The following is a 24,558-nucleotide window of genomic DNA, read 5'->3' as shown; positions in this document are numbered from 1 at the left end:
ACTTTTAATTCTCCCGCGCTCCCAAATATCTCTGGGGGAAGGGATTCGAGCCTGCGACTCTCTGCCGTTATGTACTCTCTCAGTTAGGCGAGGAGCTGGCTGTGTGGTAGTACCCTAGGCGGCAAAGCCAGCGCCTGTCTTTCTCCTCGGTCCTGTGGCCGGGCTCTGGATCTGAGGCACGATCGGTCGATTCGCGTTGCGGCGAGGTAAGATTTTGCCAATGGCACTGTTGTGCGAGTCTCGGAGATCCAGGATTTGTGCAGGCATCGGCGTTCTTGAAATGGTGTGTTCTTGAATCCTGATCGACGCGGCATGGATTCGGCGGAGGTGAAAGACGATGCGGCGGCGGGGTCGGCGGCAGCGCCAGCGCAAGATGAGAAGACAGAGGTCGCCAAGGACTTTTTCGTGGCCGAGGGAGAATCCGCGGGGGATGCTGGCTCGAAGAACGAAGAGGAGGGCACTCTGAAAGATTTGCCGGAAGAAGAGCTGGATTCTCGGAAGGAGGAGGTGAATCTTTCGGAATCGTTGGAAGGGGTCGCTGATGAAAAGAAGGGAGGGGTGGATTGGCCGGAAAAAGCTGCCGCCTTGAAGAATTTCGTCAAAGAAAGAGGGATCGTCGTCTCCAAGGTGATCCGGAGGTTGTCCGGGAAGAAAGAAGATCTGGAACAGGCAGTGGAGACACATAGTAGCGAGGACCCAGTGAAGCCGGACGAGAAGAAACAACGGTGGCCCACGCTAAGCTTTCTCAAGCCCAACGTTCCGAATGAGCAAGAGCCAATGGGGAAATCTATCAGTGAATTCGAGGATGAGATGAGCGTGACGGGGAGAATTACGCTCTTTTCCAAGTCAGGTTGCCCGGACTCCAAGGCTGTCCGATCGTTCCTGAGGACAAAGCACCTCCCGTTCGTAGAGATCAACCTGGATTTGTTCCCTCAGCGAGGCTTGGATCTGGAGGAGAGGACTGGAACATCGTCTGTTCCACAGCTTTTCTTCAACGACGAGCTTGTGGGTGGTATGGAGGAGCTCAATCTGTTGCAGCAAAACGGAGAGCTCGATGAGAAAATCCAAAAGGTGAAGGAGAATCCATGCCCAGAATCGGCTCCAGGTCTTCCGGTTCACTCTGAAGAGGAATCGGAAAATGCGGTTCCAGACGAGTTTGCGGAGGTTGTCCAGAAACTCAGAGAGAAGGTCCAGCTCAAAGACAGGTTCCTCAAGCTTCGTCTCTACAGCAAATGCTTTCTAGGCTCGGATGCAGTGGAGGTTTTTGCGGAAGATCAGTACTGTGAAAAAGACGAGGTTCGTGTGTTCTTCATTAGATTTCTAGTCGTTGCTTACCTATATATATGTTTTGCAGGCTGTTGAATTTGGAAGGAAAGTTGCAGCAAAACACTTCTTCCATCACGTTGCACAGTACGTCTCTGTGACTTTGTTTTCTCTTTCTTTTTCTCCTTATTCTTTTTTTTTTTTTAGTGAGAACTTGTTTGAGGATGGTAACAACTTGTACCGCTTCTTCGAACATGATCCTGCTATTGCTACCAAGTGCCTCAACTTTTTCGGTGCCACAAACGACTTGGAACCGAAACCAGCTGCCGACGTTGCCAAGAAGCTCATGACTCTGATCCTTGCAACCTATGATCGTTACATCTCCGACGATGGAAAGCATGTCAACTACTATGCTATCGCGACAAGTGAAGAGTTCCGAAGGTTGGCTGGTTTTGCCGAGAAAAGTTTCTTTATGCTAACGAGATTTCTTGCGTTTTATAGATATGTGAAACTGACTGAAGAGCTTCACCGGATCGATTTAACAACGCTTACCAGAGAAGAGAAGCTGTCCTTCTTCCTGAACATTCACAATGCGATGGTCATCCATTCCTTCATCCTGTATGGCCGTCCCAATGGAGCGCTGGAAAGACGAACTTACTTCGCAGAAATCCAGTACGTGATTGGCGGGTATGCATACTCTCTTTCGGCGATTCAGAACGGGATTCTTCGTGCGAATCAGAGACCGCCATACACACTGACCAAAATCTTTGGCGCAAAAGACCCGCGTCTCCAGGTAACTCCAGCTGATTCTTCTGCGATCGAAGCTTACTCGTATCAACAGGTCGGACTGGAAAAGCCAGAACCACTGATCCACTTTGCACTCTCGTATGGAACCCAGGGCAGCCCAGCGATCCGGTGCTACTCCCCGGAAGGAATCGACGCGGAGCTGCGGATCGCCGCGCGAGACTTCTTTGACAGCGGTGGGATCACGATCGACTCGGAAGCTAGGACCATGTCCCTCAGCAAGATCATGAAGTGGTAACTGGGAAAACTTGTATCGATTTCCATTTCACTCACTCTCCATCCGCTCCAGGTATAGCAGCGATTTCGGGAAGAACGAGAGGGAAGTGCTGCACTGGATCGCCAAGCACATCAATCCGACCAAAGCCGAGCACCTCCTCAGCCTGCTCGAGGATTCCAACGTCCGAGTGAACTACTTTCCATTCGACTGGTCTCCAAACATCTAGGAGGAGAAAGCGAGCTGGTGGAGTGTTTCTTTCAAGTAAGAAATCGTCCCATGCAATGTCGTTAGAGCGATTTTTGTTAGCTAGAAATAAATGTATGTCCGAAGTTAACGACACTATGTCCTATGGTTAAAAATTATCATTTTCTCTTTTTGGTGGTTTGTATCTGCGGGGCGGTGGAATGGAGAATGGAAGAGGCTTCAAGGGCTAGGGCGGCGCTGATCGGCAATGGCGAGCTCCGCGATCAGCCGCGAGGTAGGCTCCTGTAATCTTTGCTTGCGCACTCGATCCATCATCGCGGCGCAGCTTCTGGCGCGTTCTTGGATGATGATCATCGATCGCCGTGAATGACCTAGAATCTTTGTCTCGGTTTCTTGCTCCAGCTAGGGATGCGCTTGCTTTGCTCGCCTGGATCGTCCAGCATTTTCGTCCGAGCTGCCAGGTGTAGTGGGCCTTCTTTTTTCTTCTCACTTTTTCTACTTTCTTTGTGGCAGTGTCGCGTTTGGGCTTGGATTTCCTTTCTACCTGAGCTTCAAAGCGCTCGAGAAGAAGTGTCAAGAGGATCAAGAGCAATGGCTTGTTTACTGGTCAGGTATGAATCGTGAGCGAAATAAAAAAGGAAAGGAAGTCTATATCGTCTTGCTCTGGCATGATTTAAATCTTTGTTCTGACTCGCAGTGTACGCGTGCTTCAATCTCGTGGAGAAGTTTACAGACAAGCTGATATCATGGTACTTTTTTTTTTCTCTGGATATTTACGAGTTCTCGATTCTTTCCAGGTTTCCCTTCTACCATCATGCAAAGCTCGCATTCCTGATGTGGCTCCAGCTACCAAACAACTATGTAAGCTCTGGTGTTCGCAGTTTTCGTGCCCTTCCCTGCGTGATCTCATGTCGAAATGGTTTTGGCAGGGCGTAAGGTATCTGTACTTCAACTACGTGCGCCACTTCCTTGTCAAGCACCAAGCTCGATTGGACCGAATTGTTGATGCCAGCAGGAACGACATGGTTAGTGCGTGCGTGCGTGCGACAAAGATTAGAAAAAGAAAACCAGAGAGGAAGGAAAACAAAGCTTTCAAGCCGCGCTTTGTCTGACACTGCTGTGTGATGGTGTGTGCGACAGAACAATTTCGTGACTGCACACCACAAGGAGATTCAAGCGATTGGAAATGTCGTGCACAAGTTCGTCGTGTCTGGTAATGCTCTTATGTCGGTCTTTCATGGCTCGTTTTAACATCTGTGGCTCCTCAGCCTACCGGACTGTAGAGGAAACCGTGCGTTCCACACTCTACACTCAGTCGGACAGGTCTCTGCCCGAGGACGATCCCTGTGAAGGACGTGCTTGACTCCCCAGCAATTTTGGTTAATTCTAAATCTTTTTAACTTTTTCTTATAACCTCTTTCGCCTACGGCTAATGTAGCTTATGACCAAGAACAAAGAAATCGAATCGTATGCCTCGCTGCTAAAGTCACCCGTCACCTCTCATAGCTCCGCGATTTCCATGTCCAGCGCTGCGAGATCTTTCCGGGCATCCTGAAGCGTTTTGGCGACCGGCCGAGACAGTGATCAAAATGCTTTTTTTATGATAGCTAGTATAATATTCGGGCTGTACATTTCTCAACAAGCTAAGCTGTAGCATTCGTGCCGAAGAAGCTAATGTTTGCAGAAACGAAAAAGACATACACTAATCACAAAAATACAGAGAAATTAAATATTACCTCCTCAGATGGAGGACCATCATCAAACTCATGGGGCAGACATGGGTGGCGAGGGACGGGAGATGGAGAAAAAGAATGAGGACTGGGACGAGAAGGATAGCGGCGCTGGAAGTCCTTTCCAGTTGATTGCATGTGGAATCATATCCAGTGGAGAATTCCTGAAGATACAAAACAATTAGACAAGCGAAACAACGAAAGGAAAAAACAAATTCCCTGCCAACATAATAGTATTGTGGCCTCTTGAATGTTGGCTTCTTGCCATGGGGCAAGCATTGTAAAAGCTGTTTTCGTCCAGCATAGGCTTTCTGTGCCTCCTCCAGCCGGCTTTCCCTTGAGGTAAGCAGGAAATTCTAAAACATCTGGCAAGTCCTGGTACAATATTATATGCACAAAGCTCACGTTATCACTAGAATGTGATAATCCAAAACCAAAATTGATATGGTATGTACTTGTTTAATTGCGACGACCACTTTCATCCAAAAAGAAATATCATGGCAGCACGATCTACGTGTTAAATCGCGGTATATGGTGATCCACCAAGAGTTTCTCTTCTTTGTAGATTTCTCGCCATTTTTGCCCGCAGCCTTGTTCTTTGTGATCTTGCTCTTAGCAATGACTACCATTTGTGCAAGCCAAATTAACCATCGACGCCTTCGTCTTCAGCGGTGTGCTCAATTACCATCTAATTTCAAATTTGTCTGTGGTCACCGATGACGTTGGGCGTGCACTCCGTGGAAAAGACGTATACAAACTGGGGATGTGTGAGAGGAGGGATGAGTCCGCGCTCCACAAAGCCAAGCTGGGCGAAAGGGTGTGGCGAGAGTGACGCTCGCCCCAGAAGTGCTGCTCCAGTGTGCTCCAGCTCGGATATTGTTTCATCTGAGTTGGTCTTAGCTGCTCTTGATGGCTTCTTCGATGCCCGTTGGCTGTTGCCTGGCTGGTTTCCATGGTTGCAGGCCAAGAGCTACATCACTGCACCGAGGACAGAAAGAGATCGCTTCTCCGCCACCAATCAGAATCATCTCGTCTACATCTCCTCAATGACACGGGCAGGGACTCTTTCATCTACACCAGCGTTGGAGACGCCCCACACATCACTTACGGTCGTGCTAAGTGCTATGGCAACTGCGGTAATCGGTCTCGTTGAGGCCAGAAACACCATAAAAAAACGCCGTTTCACGGGCTCTGGGTGCTTGCCTCTGCACCGATGCTTCCTACTTGCACTACGAGAATTACAGTTTCTAGACAGAATCCTGCAGTGTCAAACCGATAAAACCGATACAAGTAAGAAACCGTACAAGCCAAGAAGCATGAGACCGACCGATGTACGAAGTATTTGCTGAAACAGCTACTTCATGAGTTTTTGTGGAAGATATTAGAATTTAAGATACACTGTTCTTGCAGAGATTAGAGAGCAAGACGTAGAGCGAGCCTTCACTTGGATCCAGCTCAAATGCACGAGCCGCAGCTCCTCCAACCTCCCAGGAGCTCTTGCATGATCCCACCAAGATCATCCACGCCAGAGAGTCCGGGTAAAACGGCATGCTGCGAATCAGCTCTCGAGCCTCATCCTCTCGCCCCGCTCGACACAAGAGATCGGCGACACACTTGTAGTGTTCCATCGTCGCCCGGATGCCATGCTCCGCCACCAGAAACACAAAGCAGCTCAGTCCCTCCGCTACGAGCCCGCCATGGCTGTACGCGAGCAGCACACACACCGTTGTGACATCGTCGGCCTCGATCCCGTGTTGCTGCATTTCCTGAAAGATCTGCAAAGTTTGCTGTGGGGGAGCATTCCGGGCATAGGCTGTGATGAGCGTGTTCCAAGTGATTGTGTTCTTCACCGCCATCTTTTCGAAGAAGCCCCTCGCTCGATCCAGTCGACCACACTTGCTGTACATGTTTATCAAGGCTGATCCCACCACGACATCGCAATCGAGGCCCTCATCCGCGGCGCAGCGATGGATTGCCTCCCCATCTCGCAGCGATGGAATCCCTGCGCATGCATCCACTGCGGTGGCAAAGGTGATCTCTTCCGCTCTCACGCCCTCCAGATCCATTTCCCGGAACACGCACAGAGCTTCTTTGCTATGCCCGTTCTGGGTATACGCAGAGATCATCGAGTTCCACGAGAAAACACCCTTCACTGGCATTTGATCGAAAAGGTTTCTCGCATCAACGCATTTTTCGTTGCTTCCATATGCCGAAATCATGGAATTCCAGGAGATCGCGTCCCAGAAGGGCATCCTTTCAAACGCTTGTCTCGCAGAGTGGATATGCCCACTCGCGGCATATGCTCGAAGCAAGGCATTCCACGACGCGGAGCTTCTTCCCGGACATTGACCAAAGACGAGCTTTGCGGAGGATGGGTCCTCGCCGGCCTGGAACTGGATCAACATATTCCAGCTCATGGAGTTGTGCTGTGGCATTTGATTGAAAACGAGGTGGGTTTCGGGGCAAGAGGACGCGATCAGCGCATTCCACGACACCACATTCCTCTCGGGCATCTCATCAAACACTGCTCTCGCGTTCCTCGAATCGCTGTGCTGTGCAAACGCAGTGATCATCGTGTTCCAGGACACGACATTCTTGTGGATCATCCTTCCAAACAACTCTCTCGCGGCATCAAGATCTCCAGTTGCGGCAATCACCGCGTTCTTCGCAGTGACATCCACCTCCGGCATTCGATCCAAAAACTCCATCCCTCGCTCAAGCTGACCATTGTCGAGGAAGACTTGGAGCATCGAATTCCACGCAAAGAGGTCGTGCTGAGGCATTCTCTCGAAAGATTCCAGCGCATCAGAAAGATTCGCCGCGGCACCATAGCCAACCACAAGCCCCGACCACGAAATCACGTCCCTCTGTAGCATCTCGTCAAACGAGCTCCTTGATTCCAGGATATCCCCAGCGCGAGAATATGCTTGGATCAAGAGATTCCATGGCACCGTGGACCACTGTGGGAACCTGTGTAGCAAGAGCTTTGCACCCTCGAGAATATCATCCTGGGTATATGCCTGGAGCATGGACGTCCAAGATACCACGTTGCGTTGCCTCATGGCGTGGAAGATTCCCTCCGCGGCTGACACGTTTCCACACTGGGTATATGCCTGGACCATAGCGTTCCAGGGGAGAATATCCCACTGTGGCATCTTGTCAAGTGTGTGCTGCGCGAGTTCTACATTGCCACTCGCGATGCACGCTTGGATCGTTGAGTTCCAACTCACGAGATCTCTTTGTGGCATCTGGGCGAAGAATGTGTGATCCACTCCAACGCCAATCACTGTGTTGAGCGAGATGATGTTCCACTGGGGCATCTTATGAAAGAGCGGCCAAGGATCACAGCAACATTGGATGAATCCCGCAAGTAGGCAATTCCATGAGAATAGATTGTGCTGCGACAATCGATCAAAGATGTTCTTGGCGGATTTGACGTCGCCTTGCTGTGCCCTTGCCCGGATCATTGCATTGCAAGCGATGGTGCTACTCGACTGGGACGGCATCACATCGAAGAGTGCCATCGCGGCATCCAGATCGCCATTGTGGATGCATCCCAGGATGATCGCACTCCAGCAAGAATCGTCCCATTCCGGCATTCGCCCGAAGGCCTCTCTCGCGTCATCCAGGCGGCCTTGATCATTTGCCAGGGATTGGATCAGGCCTGTCCAGGAGATGATATCGTGCTGTGGCATCTGATCGAAGAGCTCGAGCGCGATTTCTAGATGCCCGTGCTGCGAGAAAGCGAGGCTCATCACATTCCAAGAAGCGGTTGTGAAAGCCGGCATCGCAGCAAAGGTCCGCGCTACCTCCTCCAAATCCCCTCCTTGGGCATTTGCTGACAGAAAGGCAGTCCAGGAGACTATATCCCTGTTGTTCATCTCATAAAACATTGCTATAGCGAGATCAATTTTTCCAGCGTTGGTGTATGCTTGGATCATTGTGTTCCAGGAAACCGTGTCTGGATCGGGCATCAAATCGAAGAGATTTCCAGCTTCTTCCAGATCCCCGTGATGGGCAAGTGCCGAGATCATCGTGTTCCAGGACACGACACTGCGATGCGGCATTGTATCGAAGAAAAACCTCGTGCTGTGTATGTCCTTGCTCTGGACGAACGCCGCGAGCATGATATTCCAGGAGAAGACGTTCTTGTGAGAGATCTCCGAGAAGGCGGCCATGGCGCCGGCCACGCTTCCACAGGCGCCATACATTTGGACGAGGAGATTGCCGAGAAATGTGCCTCGATCGAGAGCTACCCCGGCCCTGGCGATCTGGGAATGGACGCGCTTCGCCGCCACCAGGCATCTCGCGCTCGCGCATTGGCGCACCAGGGAGCGGTAGCCCTGCGCGCCATCGCTGCTGGCCTCTGTGCTGATCCATCGCCTAGCGCATCGATTCCTAGGAAGCATCCAAAGGCATGGCGAGCATTCTTCTTGGTTCTTTGCTCTATGGTTCTTAGGGTTCTTTCATTCCCTATGGATTTTCCATGGTCCCAATGCGTCGATCCCTTGGATCGGCAATGCAGCGGCAGGCGCTCCAGATGCTGGACCTCAATCGGATTGATCTTTCCGGGTTGCGGCTCAATCGCGACACAAGTGTGTGGCTCCTCCGGCAATGCGACGATCTAGAGCAAGGTAGACGGATCCATTCCGAGCTCGCAAGAACAGGGATAGATTCGGAGACGCTTCTGGGAAATACGCTCGTCCAGATGTATGGCAAGTGTGGGAGCTTGGCAGAAGCTCGAGCAGCGTTCGATGGAATCGCGGAGAAGAATGTCTTCTCCTGGAGCATCATCATCGGGCTGTATTCTCGTCACAGGCTCGAGAGAGAGGCGATCGAGCTGTTCCACGCGATGGATGTGAGGCCGAATTGCGTGACTTTCATCAACACTCTGGGAGCTTGCTCCAGTGCCGAGTTTCTAGAGACTGGAAAGAAGATCCACGCCCAGATCGTCGCGGGAGAGGTGGAGCTCGAGCTAAATCTCGCGAATTCCTTGATCAGCATGTACAGCAATTGTGGAAGCTTGGTGGACGCGAAGAGGTTCTTCGATGGGATGAATCGCAGGAATGTTGTCTCATGGAATTGTATCATCGCAGCATTTTCCGGGCACGGGCATTACAGGGAGGCGGTGGACTTGTTCTACGAGATGGAGAAACAAGGATTCAAGCCTGACCGGGTAAGCTTTGTGTCGGTCTTTAGTGCTTGCTCCATTCTAGAGGATTTGTCCCAAGGCAGGAGAATTCACGCTCGGTTTTGTGATGGCAGGATGAAGCTGGATGTTTCAATCGGGAACACGCTCCTCAACATGTACGCCAGGTGTGGGAGCTTGGGTGATGCAAGGTCGGTGTTTGATTCGATTACTTCCAGAAACATAGTCTCATGGACTTCGATGATCGCAGCGTACGCCCAGTTCGATCGCTTTCACGATGCATACGAAGTGTTCCAGAAAATGGGAGTAGCACCGAATGATGTTACGTTCATCACGATCCTCGGGGCCTGCGCTGAAGCCAGAGCTTTGAAGCAAGCCAGAGAGATCCACAGCCTGGTGCTAACGAGTGGGATCCTCGAGAAGCAGCAACTTACAGTGGGAAATAGCTTGATCAACACGTACGCGAAGTGTGGGAGCTTGAGCGACGCAAAAACGGTCTTTGAGAGCATGGCCACCGCGGAGAGGAACGTCGTGACTTGGACGAGCATCATCGCGGCTTGTGGACTCTGTGGACACCCGCGCGAAGCTCTGGCTTTGTTCCATCGCATGGAACTCGAAGGCATACCAGCGAACGAGATTACTTTCGGGACGGTTCTTTCGGCTTGCGCAGACTTGGGAAGCACAAGAGAAGCTCGGTGTCTTCACGGGCTTATCGTCTCAGGTGGCTACGATCGAGACACAGTGGTCTGTAATGGACTGATCAACATGTTCGGCAAATGCGGTATGGTGGAAGATGCAAGAGCCATTTTTGAGAGGATGAGAAGCAGGAATCTCGTCACTTGGACAGGAATGCTAGGAGCTTACATCCAGCAGCAAGAAATCAGACAGGCAGTGTCGCTGTTCCAGCAGATGGAAGTGGAAGGAATCACTCCCAACATAGTTACGATGGTGAGCATCATAGTCGGATGTTCTAGCAGCAACACTCTGGAGCTTGATCCGCTGGAAGCCGCAAAGTCGATCCATCGTTCCTGTATAGTCGGCACCGAGATGGAGGCTGACACTCTGGTGGGAACTGCCGTGGTCGACATGTACGTGAAGTCCGGGGACATGATCCAGGCGAGAGAAGCCTTCGAGAGAATCTCCTACAAGGACGTGATGGCTTGGACTACAATGGTGGCGGCTTACGCTCAGGCTGGCTATGCCGACGAAGCGCTCAAGCTCTACGCGAGAATGGGACTGGAGGGTGTAGCTCCGGACGAGATCACTTTCGTCAACCTCTTGCACGCCTGCTCGAGAATGGGGGCGAAGAAAGAAGGCTGGACGATTCACTCCCACATCCTCGAGCGTGGTCTTCCGAGCTCCAGAGTTTTGGGAAACGGGCTGGTTTGCTTCTACGGTGCGTGTGGAACTTGGCTCCAGGCGAAGATGGTCTTCGAGAACTTGTCAGAGCGCGACGCTGCGGCATGGAACGCTGCGATCGGTGTCTCCGGCCAGCATGGTTTCTACGACGAATCTCTCCGGCTGTTCGAGCGGATGGTGTTGGAAGGAATGGAGCCTGACGAGATCACCTTCACCAACGTTCTCTTCTCGTGTAGCCACAGTGGAGAGATCGAGCGAGCCTGGCGGTGGTTTCTCGTGATGAGAGGCGATCACGGCATGGAACCCAATGTGGAGCACTGGGGCTGCCTGGCGGATCTCTTTGGGCGATTGGGATGGATCGACGAGGCCGAGAGATTGGTGAGTTTCCTGCCAAGAACAAGAGCTTCCATCGCTTGGACGACCCTTCTCAGCGGCTGCAAAGTCCATGGCGATGTCTCCACTGCCGAGCGAGCGGCGGAGCGCGCCATGGCTGTGGATCCAAGCAAATCCTCGCCGTACGTTCTCCTCTCGCATCTCTACCGCTGCGGGCATTTGAATTTGGCGGGAGAGTTTGTAAACGGGCGGCTGGGATGCGTTTAATCGTGGCTATAGGATGGAATGGAGATCGACGGTGGGCGGGCAACCCTTGCTCAAATGGCGAAGAGAAAGCGCAAGGGCGCGGCAGCTCCTGCCAAAGGCGATGGAGGCGATGGCGGCGATGGAGGCGAGGCGGTGGAGAATGACGCAGGCGCCAGCTCCCCCCAGTGCTTGTATGAGGTAGGCGATCGGTTCTTTGCTTAGTTTCGCATTTTATGGGCTGGTGTTAGATCCTTGGGGTTGAGCGGACGGCTTCCCAGGCGGAGATCAAGAAGGCTTATCACAAGCTTGCTCTGCGATTACATCCGGACAAGAATCCGGAAGACAAGGTTTGGCTTTCAAGAAGAAGGTTCTTCCTCACTGGTTTTTTCTGTGTAGGACGCCAATGAAAAATTTCAGTCGCTCCAGAATGTTTTTGCCGTCCTGGGTGATCCTGAAAAGAGAGCTGTGTACGACGAAACTGGATCTGTTGAAGACGCTGTAAGTTCTCCATTTTTTTCTCTCTTCTCGTTTCCTTGTTTATCTTTCTACTCTTGCAGGAGTTATTGGGGGATCGTGGCAAATCACTCTATGAGTACTTTAGGACGATCTACAAGGTGTGTGGAGTTTTCTGCCATTTCTCTAGATTGGTTCTTATCAAAGATACATTAGCCTGTCACTGAAGAAGATATCGAGGCGTTTGCAGCAGCATACAGAGGCTCTGACACAGAGAAAAAAGATCTCAAGGAGTTGTACACAAAATGCAAAGGCAACATGAACCTGTACGTGAAAAGATCTCTAGATTGTATGTGCACGTACTCAGATGTGATTCTATGCAGAGTCTTTGGGATGCTCATGTGCTCAGAGCCCAAGCTTGACTCGCATCGTTTTATGGAGGTGATCGATGAAGCAATTGCTTCTGGTAAGCCTTTTTTATCTATGCGAGCTTTGAAGTCTTATCTTTTTCTCGATTCCTTCTTTCAGGGGAGTTAAAGTCGACTAACACATATCGTAAATGGGCCAAGAAGACTGCAACGCAGCCGGCTCCTGCCGATCCCTTCGAGTATGTCAGCTGTTTTTAAGTGGAAATTTACTTTTTGCCATTTTTTGTAGGAGACGGCAGAACCCCCCTGAAAACTTACTTGCAGCCATACAGTCCCGTCAAAAACGGATGGATTCACTGACTTCTGCGCTAGAGGCGAAGTATGGCGGCAAGAAGAAAGAGAAGAATGCCATGCCTCAGGAACCATCCGAGGAAGAGTTTGAAGCAGCGAGGCAGAGGCTCAAAGCCAAGGGGAAAGCAAAAAAAGCTTAGCTACAAGGTTTGCAACGTCGAGACCTCCACGGAGGGCTTTTCGTTTTGCTCGGCTCGACTTTGTGGAGGGTAGAGGATCGAGCTTGATCTTGGCGAGGTCTCAAAGTTTGGAGATCCGAGAGCGAGTATCTAGCGCCACTGGTTATAGAAGAGTAGAAGGGGATCAACTGCTCACCTCGTTCGTCTGGTGATTGATGCGTCGTGGGGAGATCATTGATCTGCTTCCTTGAAGCGGGAAGTTTGCTGCAAGTTTGTCTTCCTGTGATTTAACTAAGTATTTTGCTGGATGGATTGATTAGAGTAGAAATGCTTGTGTCTATTTAAACTATGAGTTCCTCAATCGCCCTACTATGTTGGACAAACATAGTTTCCTGAATCCAAACATCAGGTTTGGGTCACGAAATTTTTAGAATTTTGATAAAGCTACGAGGATGCGCCATCGAAGGAGAGAACGACGACAAGCGAGTACACTCACGCGCCCGGCTAGATAGCACTCGCTTTCACTCGAGCTGGATGCCCAAGACTGATTGGTCCCTGCTGGCAACCTGATCCCAGTCGAAAAGCCCTGGAAATATTTATCAAGATTCCTAAGGTAAGAGTGGGAAACTCTGATTCACCTCCAGTGCCATAAGATCTTTTTTTTCCCCCTTTATTTCTTGGACTGGTCTAAACTGGCACCAGCAGTGAAGAGAGGACTTCCAGGTGGTAGCAGTGTCACACTGTGGGCTGTACATCTGAAGGGGTTTTTTATATCTCTAGGAAGATGTAGGTGCCATACAGATGAGGATTCCCCGTTTTGGCCGTAAGTGGTGATCATACAGTTACTACATCCTTGTTGGGCAGCTTCTCAAAGAGATTCTTGGCCACCATAGTCCACTGTCCTCTACTCAAAGCGGTATCTGGCCTCCTCCCATGGCCTTGTATCATTGACGACCACATCACAACATTCCTCTCAGGCATTTACATAAACAAAGCCGAGGTCCCCATTCGCAACATAAGCTTGGATCATGGCCGTCCACGACACCACATCGCACTCCTTGATGCTCTCAAACAAAGTCTCGGCTTCTTCAAATACCCTATCCTGGCAATGTTGTAACGACGATCGTCTTGGCAGGCATCTGATAGAAACAATCCTTGGCAGCAGCGACCTTGCCACTGCAAATGCAAAGCGTGATCATCACATTCCAAGAGATCGCGTTCTTCTCTAGCGCAGATTCGCAGGTTCTCGGCATATGCCAGAGTTCCACATCGAGGCATCACGCCGGAGCATCCCATCGAACTTCCTGAGCCCGCGATCTAGATCTCTTGCCTGGATCATGGAAGAGGTTGGGATTCTCCATGGATTCGAATATTGCGCGGGTCTTCTTGTTTTCCCAGAAGTTCCTGGTGCAACATGAAAACCTTACGAGTTACATTATCCATGATTCCGGAGATCTCAGTTTTTCCAGCAGCGGCCATTGCGCCAGCTCCAGCCGCTCTGGCATCGGTGGCAACTTCCGCCATACCAATACCAACTCTTCGGGCAGCGGTGACAGCCATTGTCATACTAGTACCACCCTCTCTGGCAGCGCTGGGCAGCAACCTTTGCGATTCCTCCCACGTCCACTCCCATGGCCAGCATCATCACAAATATGGCAACAAGCCCAAGGGAAACCAGCTGAGTCTTGCTCATCGCCATTGAACACACTGCTACTGCAAGTTAAAAAAGAAAAAAGCCAAATCAGAACTCTAGAGAGCTTCGAAGATCTCTGTCTGACCTTTGAGGACTGGCACTGGATAGAAGAGGGAGTGTAGAAACCTCTCTTGAGAGGGGTATATATACTCGGACCGAAGTTTCCGTGTGTATTTTTTGTTGGATAACAATGTGTCTCGGTTGACGCGCGCCGTTTGGAATAGACTTGGTCTTGGGAAGGAGGAATCGTTGACAAATTGGTTCCGAATTGATACACTTGCAAGAGGACAATAATGAAATTCTATTTCGTTAAAGTGGGAATTGTCATTATCCCACTTGTAAAATAAGGTTTCCAAACCTTTATATAGTATATAAATATAACAAAATTCAACTGCATTGAGGCACATGCCATTTTATTTTAAACAAGGAAATGTCTACTCAATCACTTCTCACTGCTGTATTAGAGAAGAGATGGCATTACTATTGGGTTTAAATCCTGATAGTGTGGAGAGTGATGAAATTCCAAGATTATTGTATAGCCGTTGGAGGCAAAAAATAACAGTCTAAGATGGCATGTATTTATTTAAAAATGTAACTTATTATAGCATGGGGTTCCATGCCATTGTATTAATATTAAAAGACAATTCTTTGAGAGGATTTGCATTATACTAGAAGTGTTACAGCATGTTATTGGAAGTCTACGAAGTTGTTTTATTAATAAGGGGAAAGTAAAGATTGAATGGGGACTTGGGCTCCACCTAGACTCGGAGCAACTGAGCCAATATTAAAAGGATGGAAAGAAATTGAACGACGATGACAAGGAGAACCACGCTCATGTTCAGTGGTCGAAGAACCCATCCGGTTGAGCAGATTATGGAGATGCGGATAGTGCTTGGCTAGACAATATACATGCCATAAATGATGACTGGTGTCTGTCCGATCAAATGGCTTCTGATATACCGTTCCATCTGCCATTTGGTTGATTTCTGCAGCCACCTCCTGGACTGGCCGGTTCTCTATCACCATCGCTTCAAGCCGTTTTGCAAGGTCCCCCAGAACATACGGTTTCTTCTCCCTAGTTTCCATACTGCAAGAGATGGGGTGCACTGCATATGTGTGCGTGTTCGCTGCAGTTTTAATCGGCGAGTCATCGATGATGAGGATTTCACTTGACCTAGCAGTCCGGTTCATCACTACAGCCTCTGCCTTGACGAAGATGGGCTTGCTACCCCTCACATGGACCATAGTCAAGCAATCCTCCTGCGTTAGGAGAAAGTCAAATGGTAATATTACTCGCGTCTGATCGTGCATCATCTGTAGCAACGTTAATGCATTGTGGCGCATCATGGATGTCCAAACTCCCAATTGCAAATTGAACCCGGCCCTCTGTTTTAAGTGTCGCATGGTCATTATTAGATCCCGCAGTTTCTCCCGTGTGATTAATGTGAATCTGTCTCTTTTGACCAACTTGCGACCGCAGGCTTTGGAGGGTGCAGTGACATTTGAGGACGAGCCACGCTCATGGGAGAAAAGGACACCGTTCAGATCAAAAACGATACAGTACTTTCGCCGTGACTCTGAAATGAAATGCGTCAGCATAAAAAATGGTACAAGTCAATTTTACCATCTACAATATTAGCGAATGGTGCTCCCGATGGTCGTTCAGAGGGTTTTGGTCGAGGAAATGTGAAGAGCGGAAATACTCTCCTCTGCAATGTGGGGTCAATCGCATCCGATGGCGTGTGGGCACATGCCATTTCAGCTGTAGACTCTGGTACAACTGGCTCAACAGTGGCATGGGGTGGTTCCGATGGCGTGTGATCACACGCCATTTCAGCTGGTGCCTCCGTTGGCAAAGTGGACATGACCGAACAGGCAGCAGGGGCGGTGTAGGGAGGTTCCAACGGCGCGTAGTCAGACGATTGGGCACACGTTGGAAATGAGGATACGACCGGCTTGGCGGCTGGGGCGGCCTCATGCGGGTCCAATGGCGCCTGGTCACCGTCAGTTGGATACGTGGACAAGATTGACTCAGTGGTATGGGCAGCATCAAGTGGAGCGTGGTCAGCTTGCTTGGCGTTGATATGGATAGTAGCCTTCACCAGCTCTGATGACTCTTGCAGGCAAGTAGAGTCCACTGGCGGATCCATATGCATGTCCAAATATCTCCCTTCGATTGAGATGGTATCCTCCCGTGCTACTAAAAACAAACTCATTAGCACATTGAATCGACTATACTGTATTTACCATCAACTGCTATTGAGGAGCTAGGACCGATATCACTTGGGCGCACTGCTGATTTTGAAGGATTGGACATACGTTTCGACCCTTGCTTGGCACTATCCTTCCTCGACACTAAAGGCTAGAGTTTGTATCTTAATTCAACTGAATAATCTCTACTTACCATTTCTTCTGCGACCTACATGGACAATGTTAGAAATGGTAAAAGGTTAGGAATGGATGTACTATTATTTACCTGATGGTTTGTCTTGTATGACCTTCCTTCGCTGCTCTTTGGCCACCTCAGGCTGGCCATCGTCGTCATCATCATCATCGTCGTTATTGTGATCGTCACCATTGTGAGGACCATCCAAGTCCTCTTCGTCCTCCTCTTCTTCATCCTCCTCTTCTTCGTCCTCCTCTTCTTTGTCCTCCTCTTCGTCCTTCTGCTCTTCCTGCTCATTATCTTTCTCTGGCTCCTCATCCCCCTCTTGCATTTCTTCCATAGGCTGCTCAGGCTGGATGGCTTGTTTTTCCAGGACCATCTTGGGAAAATCATCTGGCCAAGTCTCCATCTCAAAATACAAGACATCCATAGCCTGTTTTAGTGCGTGACCTAGGACCGTATCCTCACCCGACTGTCTTAACATGGTTTCTGCACGTTCTTGCACCCTTCGAAGACAACGAGATGAGAAAAACGTGGCCCTGACTTGAAAAGCATCCCTCATCCATTGTACCTCTCCATTGAGATTGGGGAAGGGGAGTCCGCCATAGGAATCTGAGTTAGAAGGTGGTGACTGGCTCCTTTCACTCAGCCCTTGATCTGCAATGAATGGCATGAGCACACACGCCATAACCGCGAGGCATTACCTATCATCTTTTCGTTGCCCTTCTTCCTTTTCGAATCAAACGCCTCTGATCCCGACGACTGTCCAACGTGCTTTCGCTTTTTATGACCACTGTCAGTTTGAGCTTGGCTGGTGCTTGCCTGTTTTGCCTTTGAAGAAGTGTCTCCTGCAAGGAATGGCATGAGACCACACGCCATTGCAAATATAATTTGTACCTCCTTTTTTCCTATTGCTTGTCTGTTTGTCCTTCTTCGACGCGCCACCAGTGCGCTTTTCAGTCCTCGTGTCTGAATATTCACAACGATCTATAATCAAAATGGCGTGAGGCCTCACGTGACCTTACCTTGTGCAGGTTGTGACCTCGGCCTAACATCAGTAGCTGTTAACGCCGTTTCAGCATCTGGGGGTGGCCACGCTCCTGCATACAGAGCTTGTGAGATAACATTTAAACTTAAAGTGCGTACTCACCAGGTTCGTAGAGAAGATACTATTTTTCTTTGGCAACTGTAATTATATGCTCCATTGAAGTCACCTCTTCAATGGAGTTTGTCACCGCAACACACGGGACACCCTTGAGTAGTGCGGCTCGAAAGAATAGTCCGCCGCAGTTGTACTCGACAACGCATTTGCCCTTGGAGTCACCCGCTATTGCGTTGAAGACCCAGCTGAGCATTTCCCATGCTGCACCTGGAGCTTTCTTTGGATTCGAAAGCTCCATAGCCGTCTTCAGTTCCTCAGGCACGGGTAAATTGACCTCCCTCAGATCAATTCGATCGGCTTTGTTGAACGAAGCTGGGAAGTCACTCCAGTCCCACTCTGCTGCAGGACCAATAACAAGGGCGACTGTGAAGATGCGGACATTCGTCGGTATCTTCTTCTTAGCCATTATCCCATGGATCTCCCGCATCTCCTTGCCTTTCAACCGAGCCTTCACCTCGTTCAAGGCCTTCCAGAACTTGTGATAGGATTCGGAGTCGTAGATCATATAGTGGACTGAAGATTCCACCTCCGCAAGTCCCACCATTAAGTCAATGATGGAGCTGACTTCGTCTGCATGAGTGATCTCCTCGTTTGTGAAGTCCATCACACAAAAGATGTTCTTGACCTGCTCATCTCCGCGGGAAACGATGCTCCTCCACCTTTGATCCTCATCCGAATTCACGTATACCCGGTAAGGTTCTCGATAGGCCTCTGCTGCGGGGTCGAGCTGTTTCTGAAGCCGGCGGTCGACATCCCTCTTAATGAAATTTGGATACTGATCCAACTTCTCAGCTTTACTTTTCGTGGCATCCCGCAGCAAATCGATGAACTTGGGGGCCCCCTTCACGTACTCGTCGATGTCTTCATTTGACAAGTCCAGCTCTTCCATCATCTCTTGCGTGGTGTCGATGCTCACCCTCGCCACGGCCACTTGCTCGAAGATCCAATCCTTCAATAGCGCACGAGCTCTCAGAGTCGTGCACAAGTCCTCGTATGTCACAATATGGCTGGGAGTCATTTTGGTCTTGTTGAAGACTACCTCATCACGTAGAAGAGCATTAGCCACTGTCAGAAGGTCGTCGTCGTCTAGAGACCGCGAGAAACGCAAGGCGTTGAGCTTCAAATCATTGGGCTTCCGGCCGTCCTCCACACCCATTGAGTTTAGCAACTCCCCGTCATGGTACCTCCTCAGCACATCTACCCATTTGTCAAAAACAACTTTTGTCGCGAGTAGAATGTTATGGATGCTGAGTGTGTCATTGACCCCCAGTGTTTTCGAGAGAAGACTCGAGAATTCCTGCAATGGAAATGGCGTGAGGCCACATGCTATGCCACATGCAACGAGGCTTACCTGCCAGGCGCTAGTTGCTAGTGCACGTCCTTGTCCTGGTTTTTGTGGCTTCTTCAGTTGAACCCAGAGCTTCCGTGTTCGTGCCAATGTCTCGTGCAGACCCAATTTGTAGCACGTTTCTTGCTTGACATTCTGCGCGTGGGAGATGTATATGATAGATCAGAGGGGCGAGTTGCCTTTTATCAGGCGGACAACTCTTGTCTTGAAGACTTTCTTCACCTCCTCGCCCACCATAATATCCACAACTATCTGTTGCATCGCCAAGCTAGAATGCTGCCCGGAGATGGCATAGAACCGGATGTTCTGATCGTCCAACACCTTCCTATTGATCAAGTCTGGAAACCTCGTCTCGCCCTTCATTGTTCGGTAGTAGGGGATCACGTTTGCGATGTCGGGTGTTACTGGACTTGCCAGCATCTTCTGCTTCAGTTTCTCCACCCACTCATCAGATACTAGCCTGTGGTTGTATTTGCTTTGGATCTCGATACGGCTCACGTCGATTGTATATACTTTGTTGGAATAGTAACAAGTACTATTATCTGCGACGATTTTTGCTGCCTCTTCTTGCTCTTTCTGCTCTTTGCGGCTCTTCTTTTTGGTGGGTGTAGTGTTCGAACCCGAGGCAATGGCATCACCGAGTAGCTTCTTTTTTGGAGCAGCAGAGTTGGACGTCGGCTTGAGCTTGACCACCCTTTTCTGCTTCGGGGTAGTTTCCAGATCGACCCCCTTCCCCTTCGCTTCGCAAACTGGAGGCACTCTCAACGGCTCAATGTTGGAATATAGTTTTTGAACATCGCCGTAGGTGAGGTCCGTGGATTCCATGTGATCTTCATAGACCCGCAGCGTCTTTGAAATTGTGGGCCTCCTGGACAACCTCTCCCTAGCTCCCTCTAGGAATTCCTCATAGCTGCTGCCCCCCTCCGGGAAGCCGCTAGGATGTGCAAGGTGGATCTTGAAGGCGGACGCTGTCTCTACCACAAGTGCCAGTCCATATTCTTGCATGGAACTGCATGGAGTGTCTGTCACTTGGATGAGGATCCCCATGCATTCTTTTCTCCCACCATCTGTGTTGTACAGCATCAGATCCTCGCCTTCCATCCCGAAAGTCCAACTGGTGAGCTCCTCCCCCTTCTCTGCATCCACATTGACAGTGGCTGGAAGAAGAACGCAATTCCTCGCCTGTTCAGAAATGCACAACAATTAGAGCTGACAGATGAAAAGCTAGCAGCTGGAAATAACGTGAGGCCACACACCATTCACCACTGCATCAGATGTCTTGAGGCTGCATCCTAAGATGGCGTGAGGCTACACGCCATCTGTAACCGGACTGCACTCGAGAGCCCAATCGGTGCATGCCAATGTTGCTACTGAATGGCATGTGGCCTCATGCCATTTTCTACTTGGTCTAAAAGACTTACCATTTGAAGCCGAATGGAGGCCGTGACAATCGAGGCCGGACTCGCTGGCGAATGTGCACTGTGTGTGCAGCGGATCGTAGCAGCAAGGCTACTCTGCCACTTACAGTTGGAGAGTGGTGCTGTAATCTCCCGAGACGCCAAGTGGGCTGCATGTGGGTGGCGGAGTGGGCGGCGGAGTTGGCGGCGAAGTTACAAACTGGGTGTGTCTTGAAGTGGACGCCGATGCACACGAGCGCGATGCGAGTGCGAGTGTGATGCAAGCGCGAGTGGACGCCGATGCACACGAGAAACCTGTAGAGAAGTGAGCGTGATCGCGAGTGGGAGCGCGATGCGAGCGGGAGCGCGAGTGTGATGCGAGCGCGAGCGCGAGTGTGCGAGCGCGAGTACAAAGCAAAATGCAAAACCTAACCTCACACGCGCGAAATGTCACAACGGTTGGTAATCCCGCCACGTCATCATTCCTCGGACTTGGGCGCCACCATTAATTTCTGGATTGCCGCGCGCATGCAAGCACGCAAAATCCAAAAGAAATCCGCAACGTCATCATTCCTCGGACTGCATTCACGCGAAATCCAAAAGAAAGATCATGATTGGGATATCATTTAATACCCTCGCTATATTTATACCATGCATGATTGGATATTCCAAAGCATCTTGTATTTCCAAAAATGGCAGATGTTCAGCTAAATAAGACTCCGCGGCGTCGGAAACACTGCCCAGTAGCTGACTTTGCAAAGAAGCATCTCGATCGGACACCACATGAGACCACACGAGCCTTACAATGTTTCAGGGGCATTTGCCATAAATCCGACCGTGATTTTGCTCCAAGATTTTACAGTTTGGTGTGCATTGACCTTTCCATCGAAACTGCAAAGGGACATCACAATCAGATGCGGGATCACAAGAAACTAACTTCACTAACTCTGGTTTCACCAAGATCTACGTAAGAAGTTATGAAATGAAAGGACCCTCTCTATTGAAATGTGTTTATGGTCCTAGGGGCATTGTGACATATCAAAGGATTTTGCATCAAGTTCTGTATTTGCATGTTTATCAAGCTACTGAATTGCTAAACCCTAAACCCTAAACCCTAAACATGTGGCAAATGCTGCGTGAAGAAAGATGCCCTTTCTGGGCAAATGCTGTAAGAGGCAGATGCCGAGCAGATGTATCTCAGGCTAGCGAAGGGGACAAACGAAAGCTAGCTACAAACATGACGGGATGCAAATAGATTACTAGGCTGGTCCTACGAAAATCAAAAACCATAATTGAAAACATTGAAAATGCAAAAAGAAAGGTTTATAATATTTTTGAATTTTAAGCAACCAAAGGAATGTAAGTAGGGCATGTGTTTGTAAGTTTAAAAATGCCTCAACCACTTAAATTCCCAAGTAAATAAAGCTGTTTCTATTTTTGGTACAGGTAAACTTTATAGCGTGTGGGCTCATGCAATTTTGAACCCAAAAATGCACCAAAAAATGCTCGACTAGCATTATTCTTTGAATGGCGTGTGGCCTTATGTCGAGCATTATTCTTTGAATGGCGTGTGGTCTTATATTGCCATAAATGGACGGACACACACAGTATAATTATTCCTTTACACGGCGAATAATCTTGGCGCGGATCGCTGACATGGCATGGCAAAGTTCGAATCACTGACATGGCACAGCTGGATCGAGGCAAGGACATGATGTGACAAAGTTCAACCTCCGACAGCAAAGTCTAGAAGCTACTCAGTTTGAAATTTGTCAGAGGAATCATAAGATCTGGTTTGTCAGAGGATTTGATGTGACGTTCAAGCGTGTGTTATTTTTGAATTCTCGAACTCATTCCTAGGTCTATCATTTTTGTGCGCCGTGTTCTTGGTTCCGCTGAGCGCAGTGAGCGCTGTTTGTGTAAGCGGCGTTGTGGGCTGTGGTTTATGCGTCTACGAGCGGTTGCGGCATTGCGAGCGCCATTGCGAGCGGCAGTTTATGCGAGTGGCAGTTTGTGCGAGCGGCGCTACGAGCAGTTGCGGTGTTGCGAGCGGCGCTACGAGTAGTTGCGGTGTTGCGAGCGGCACTGTCTTTGGTGTGGCTACCGCTTCCTCTTGATATTCGGCACTTGTGCTTCCTGGTATGTTCACCATGGAATGGCTTAGGACCACATTTAGAAATGGCATGAGGCCACATGCCATCTTGGGCCCTTGCAATTTCATGGCTAGCGTATTGTCATGTATGTTTTTACTTGCCTGCAGCTGTGTGTATATCAAGATGGCATGAGGGCTCATGCCAATTTTGTGAATGCGAAATTTCACGTGGGTGTCAATAGCCTGTTTGAATAATGGCATGTGGCCTCATGCTATTGAGGTTGTTTGGTATGTTATGATTTAGGCCATTCTCCAATCATTTTTTGTATGGTCTTAACTTCTTTTCTGCACTTTCAGAATGGCCTTCAGGGTTGGGGAAAAGGTTTACATTTTGAATGGTGGGAAGAGAGTTGCAAAAGGGACCCTTGTGTCTATGGATCGGAACTTTGTTATACACTGTCAAAGGCTTGCAGTAATGATGTTGAGGATCACTATTGTGGGCCGAGGAACAAGAAGCCGGATTCAGCATTCAATCCAGTACAGGTCTGCAAAGGAATGGTCGTGCTTGTCAGACCCAGTAATGAAAAACAAATGATATGGGTGGGGCGCTACATCACTGATGCAGAGGAGGACGCGGAAACTAACTCCTTCAATGTAACTGTGGAGTGGTTCAAGCCAAGTTCCGGATATACGAACGATTGCCTAGAAAAGAGATGGGTGCTGAATCCAAGGGATCCCAGCATGAGCATATCGGTGGATAATGTTGTGCATGGTTGGATGCGGAAGCAGAGTGCCACCATCACCTTGCCAGACCATGCAAGAGATGCAGCAAGAGCATTCATAACCCGGGTTCAAGGTGAGATTCATGAATATTCCTTTACTAAGTTTCTAATGTATTTTATTTCAAGGTGAACAATCCGAATCTGAATCAGAGGAGGCGTGATGGCATGTGGCCTTACGCCATTCCTAGGTGAGATGATACAAATAACAAGTATAAATTCTTAGTTGTTCTAGCAAATCTTACTTAAAGTTCAAGGTGAACAAGCCGAATATGAATTCATCGGATTGTTATAACAAATTGCGAGGTGATGGCATGAGGCGATACGCCATTTGAGAGTGGTAGCCATTCCTATATGAGGTGAGTGAAGTATTTATTAGAAATACCTCATTCAATTGTGCACTTCTAAGTCTTGGTCCACTTAGTACTGTTTGCATGTTTTTATTTTAATTCTTTATCTAAAATGTTATTTAGCATGTGGCTTCATGCCATTGCTCTCCACAATCATGCATTGAATTTCTATCCTTGCATAATACTTCTCCATATATATAGCATGTGCGCACATGTGATATGGTTCATTAGGCCTGATATAGTGTGTGAGGTAAAACAAAGATGATGTGACATATGCATTTACCAATCACACGTGCATAAATCTAATAATATGGCGTGTGGCCTATATTAATGGCACATAAACCCATATTGTGGGCTTACGTGCTTTATGTACCATCATTCCCTTGCAGCGTGTGTGTTGGTTTCCTTTTATAACACAACGAACTCCATATTTTAGGGTGAAGAGCGTTCTCATGGCAAGCACAAAATCTGTAAGTGAGGCAGAAAAGGAGACGAAGAAGGAGATAGGTGAAGATGTAGAATATATAAGTCTTCCAAACTCCCCGTACTATACTCCAGGTGATCATTTTTCTGAACAAACGGCAACATTAACAACTATCGAGAACGCTCCAGTAACGTCAGAGACAACAATCCAAAGCAAAACAACTGACCCGGAGAAGGATGATAGTACCGCTGAGAGTACCAAAAAGGAGGTGTCCACTAGCGCTTAGGCTTATAATGGCGTGTGCCCTCATGCCATTTACTTGATCACCAAA

At 49.2% G+C, this 24,558-nt stretch overlaps 5 protein-coding genes across 7 annotated transcripts; 4 read left to right on the top strand and 1 right to left on the bottom strand.

The window, feature by feature from the left end:
* The first annotated feature begins 46 nt into the window (after positions 1-46).
* LOC9652441 lies at positions 47-2,626 on the top strand. Of its 2 annotated transcripts, none has more exons than XM_002993052.2 (7): positions 47-206; positions 264-1,296; positions 1,355-1,410; positions 1,471-1,704; positions 1,765-2,056; positions 2,105-2,301; positions 2,357-2,626. In XM_002993052.2, exons 2-7 carry the CDS (start codon positions 313-315, stop codon positions 2,508-2,510), a joined length of 1,917 nt encoding a protein of 638 aa, XP_002993098.2. In that variant the 5' UTR covers positions 47-206; positions 264-312; the 3' UTR covers positions 2,511-2,626. The 2 variants fall into 2 exon arrangements, with proteins under 2 accessions (XP_002993098.2, XP_024522535.1); XM_024666767.1 differs by having other exon boundaries at positions 253-1,296.
* A 55-nt stretch (positions 2,627-2,681) lies between these two features.
* Positions 2,682-3,962, top strand: LOC9652421 (HVA22-like protein k). Its single transcript, XM_002993051.2, has 8 exons — positions 2,682-2,762; positions 2,891-2,949; positions 3,002-3,099; positions 3,186-3,237; positions 3,286-3,349; positions 3,418-3,513; positions 3,629-3,701; positions 3,757-3,962. Exons 1-8 carry the CDS (start codon positions 2,736-2,738, stop codon positions 3,849-3,851), a joined length of 564 nt encoding a protein of 187 aa, XP_002993097.1. The 5' UTR covers positions 2,682-2,735; the 3' UTR covers positions 3,852-3,962.
* A 1,644-nt stretch (positions 3,963-5,606) lies between these two features.
* Positions 5,607-8,627, bottom strand: LOC9652420 (pentatricopeptide repeat-containing protein At4g02750). The gene has a single exon (XM_002993030.2). It carries the CDS (start codon positions 8,625-8,627, stop codon positions 5,607-5,609), a length of 3,021 nt encoding a protein of 1,006 aa, XP_002993076.2.
* A 74-nt stretch (positions 8,628-8,701) lies between these two features.
* On the top strand, positions 8,702-11,539 carry LOC9652440 (pentatricopeptide repeat-containing protein DOT4, chloroplastic). Of its 2 annotated transcripts, XM_024666769.1 has the most exons (2): positions 9,172-9,394; positions 9,484-11,539. In XM_024666769.1, the coding sequence occupies exons 1-2, from the start codon at positions 9,285-9,287 to the stop codon at positions 11,324-11,326; spliced, it is 1,953 nt and encodes a 650-aa protein (XP_024522537.1). In that variant the 5' UTR covers positions 9,172-9,284; the 3' UTR covers positions 11,327-11,539. The 2 variants fall into 2 exon arrangements, with proteins under 2 accessions (XP_024522536.1, XP_024522537.1); XM_024666768.1 differs by having other exon boundaries at positions 8,702-11,539.
* Positions 11,230-12,908, top strand: LOC9652439 (chaperone protein dnaJ 6). The gene is made up of 8 exons (XM_002993049.2): positions 11,230-11,503; positions 11,554-11,652; positions 11,702-11,803; positions 11,863-11,919; positions 11,975-12,084; positions 12,142-12,224; positions 12,287-12,365; positions 12,416-12,908. The coding sequence occupies exons 1-8, from the start codon at positions 11,345-11,347 to the stop codon at positions 12,615-12,617; spliced, it is 891 nt and encodes a 296-aa protein (XP_002993095.2). The 5' UTR covers positions 11,230-11,344; the 3' UTR covers positions 12,618-12,908.
* Positions 12,909-24,558: the final 11,650 nt, after the last annotated feature.

This window comes from Selaginella moellendorffii, unplaced genomic scaffold (assembly GCF_000143415.4).
Source record: "Selaginella moellendorffii unplaced genomic scaffold, v1.0 SELMOscaffold_148, whole genome shotgun sequence".
NCBI lineage: Eukaryota > Viridiplantae > Streptophyta > Lycopodiopsida > Selaginellales > Selaginellaceae > Selaginella > Selaginella moellendorffii.
Note: the sequence above shows the minus strand (reverse complement) of the source record. Positions and strands in the feature narration are given on the sequence as shown.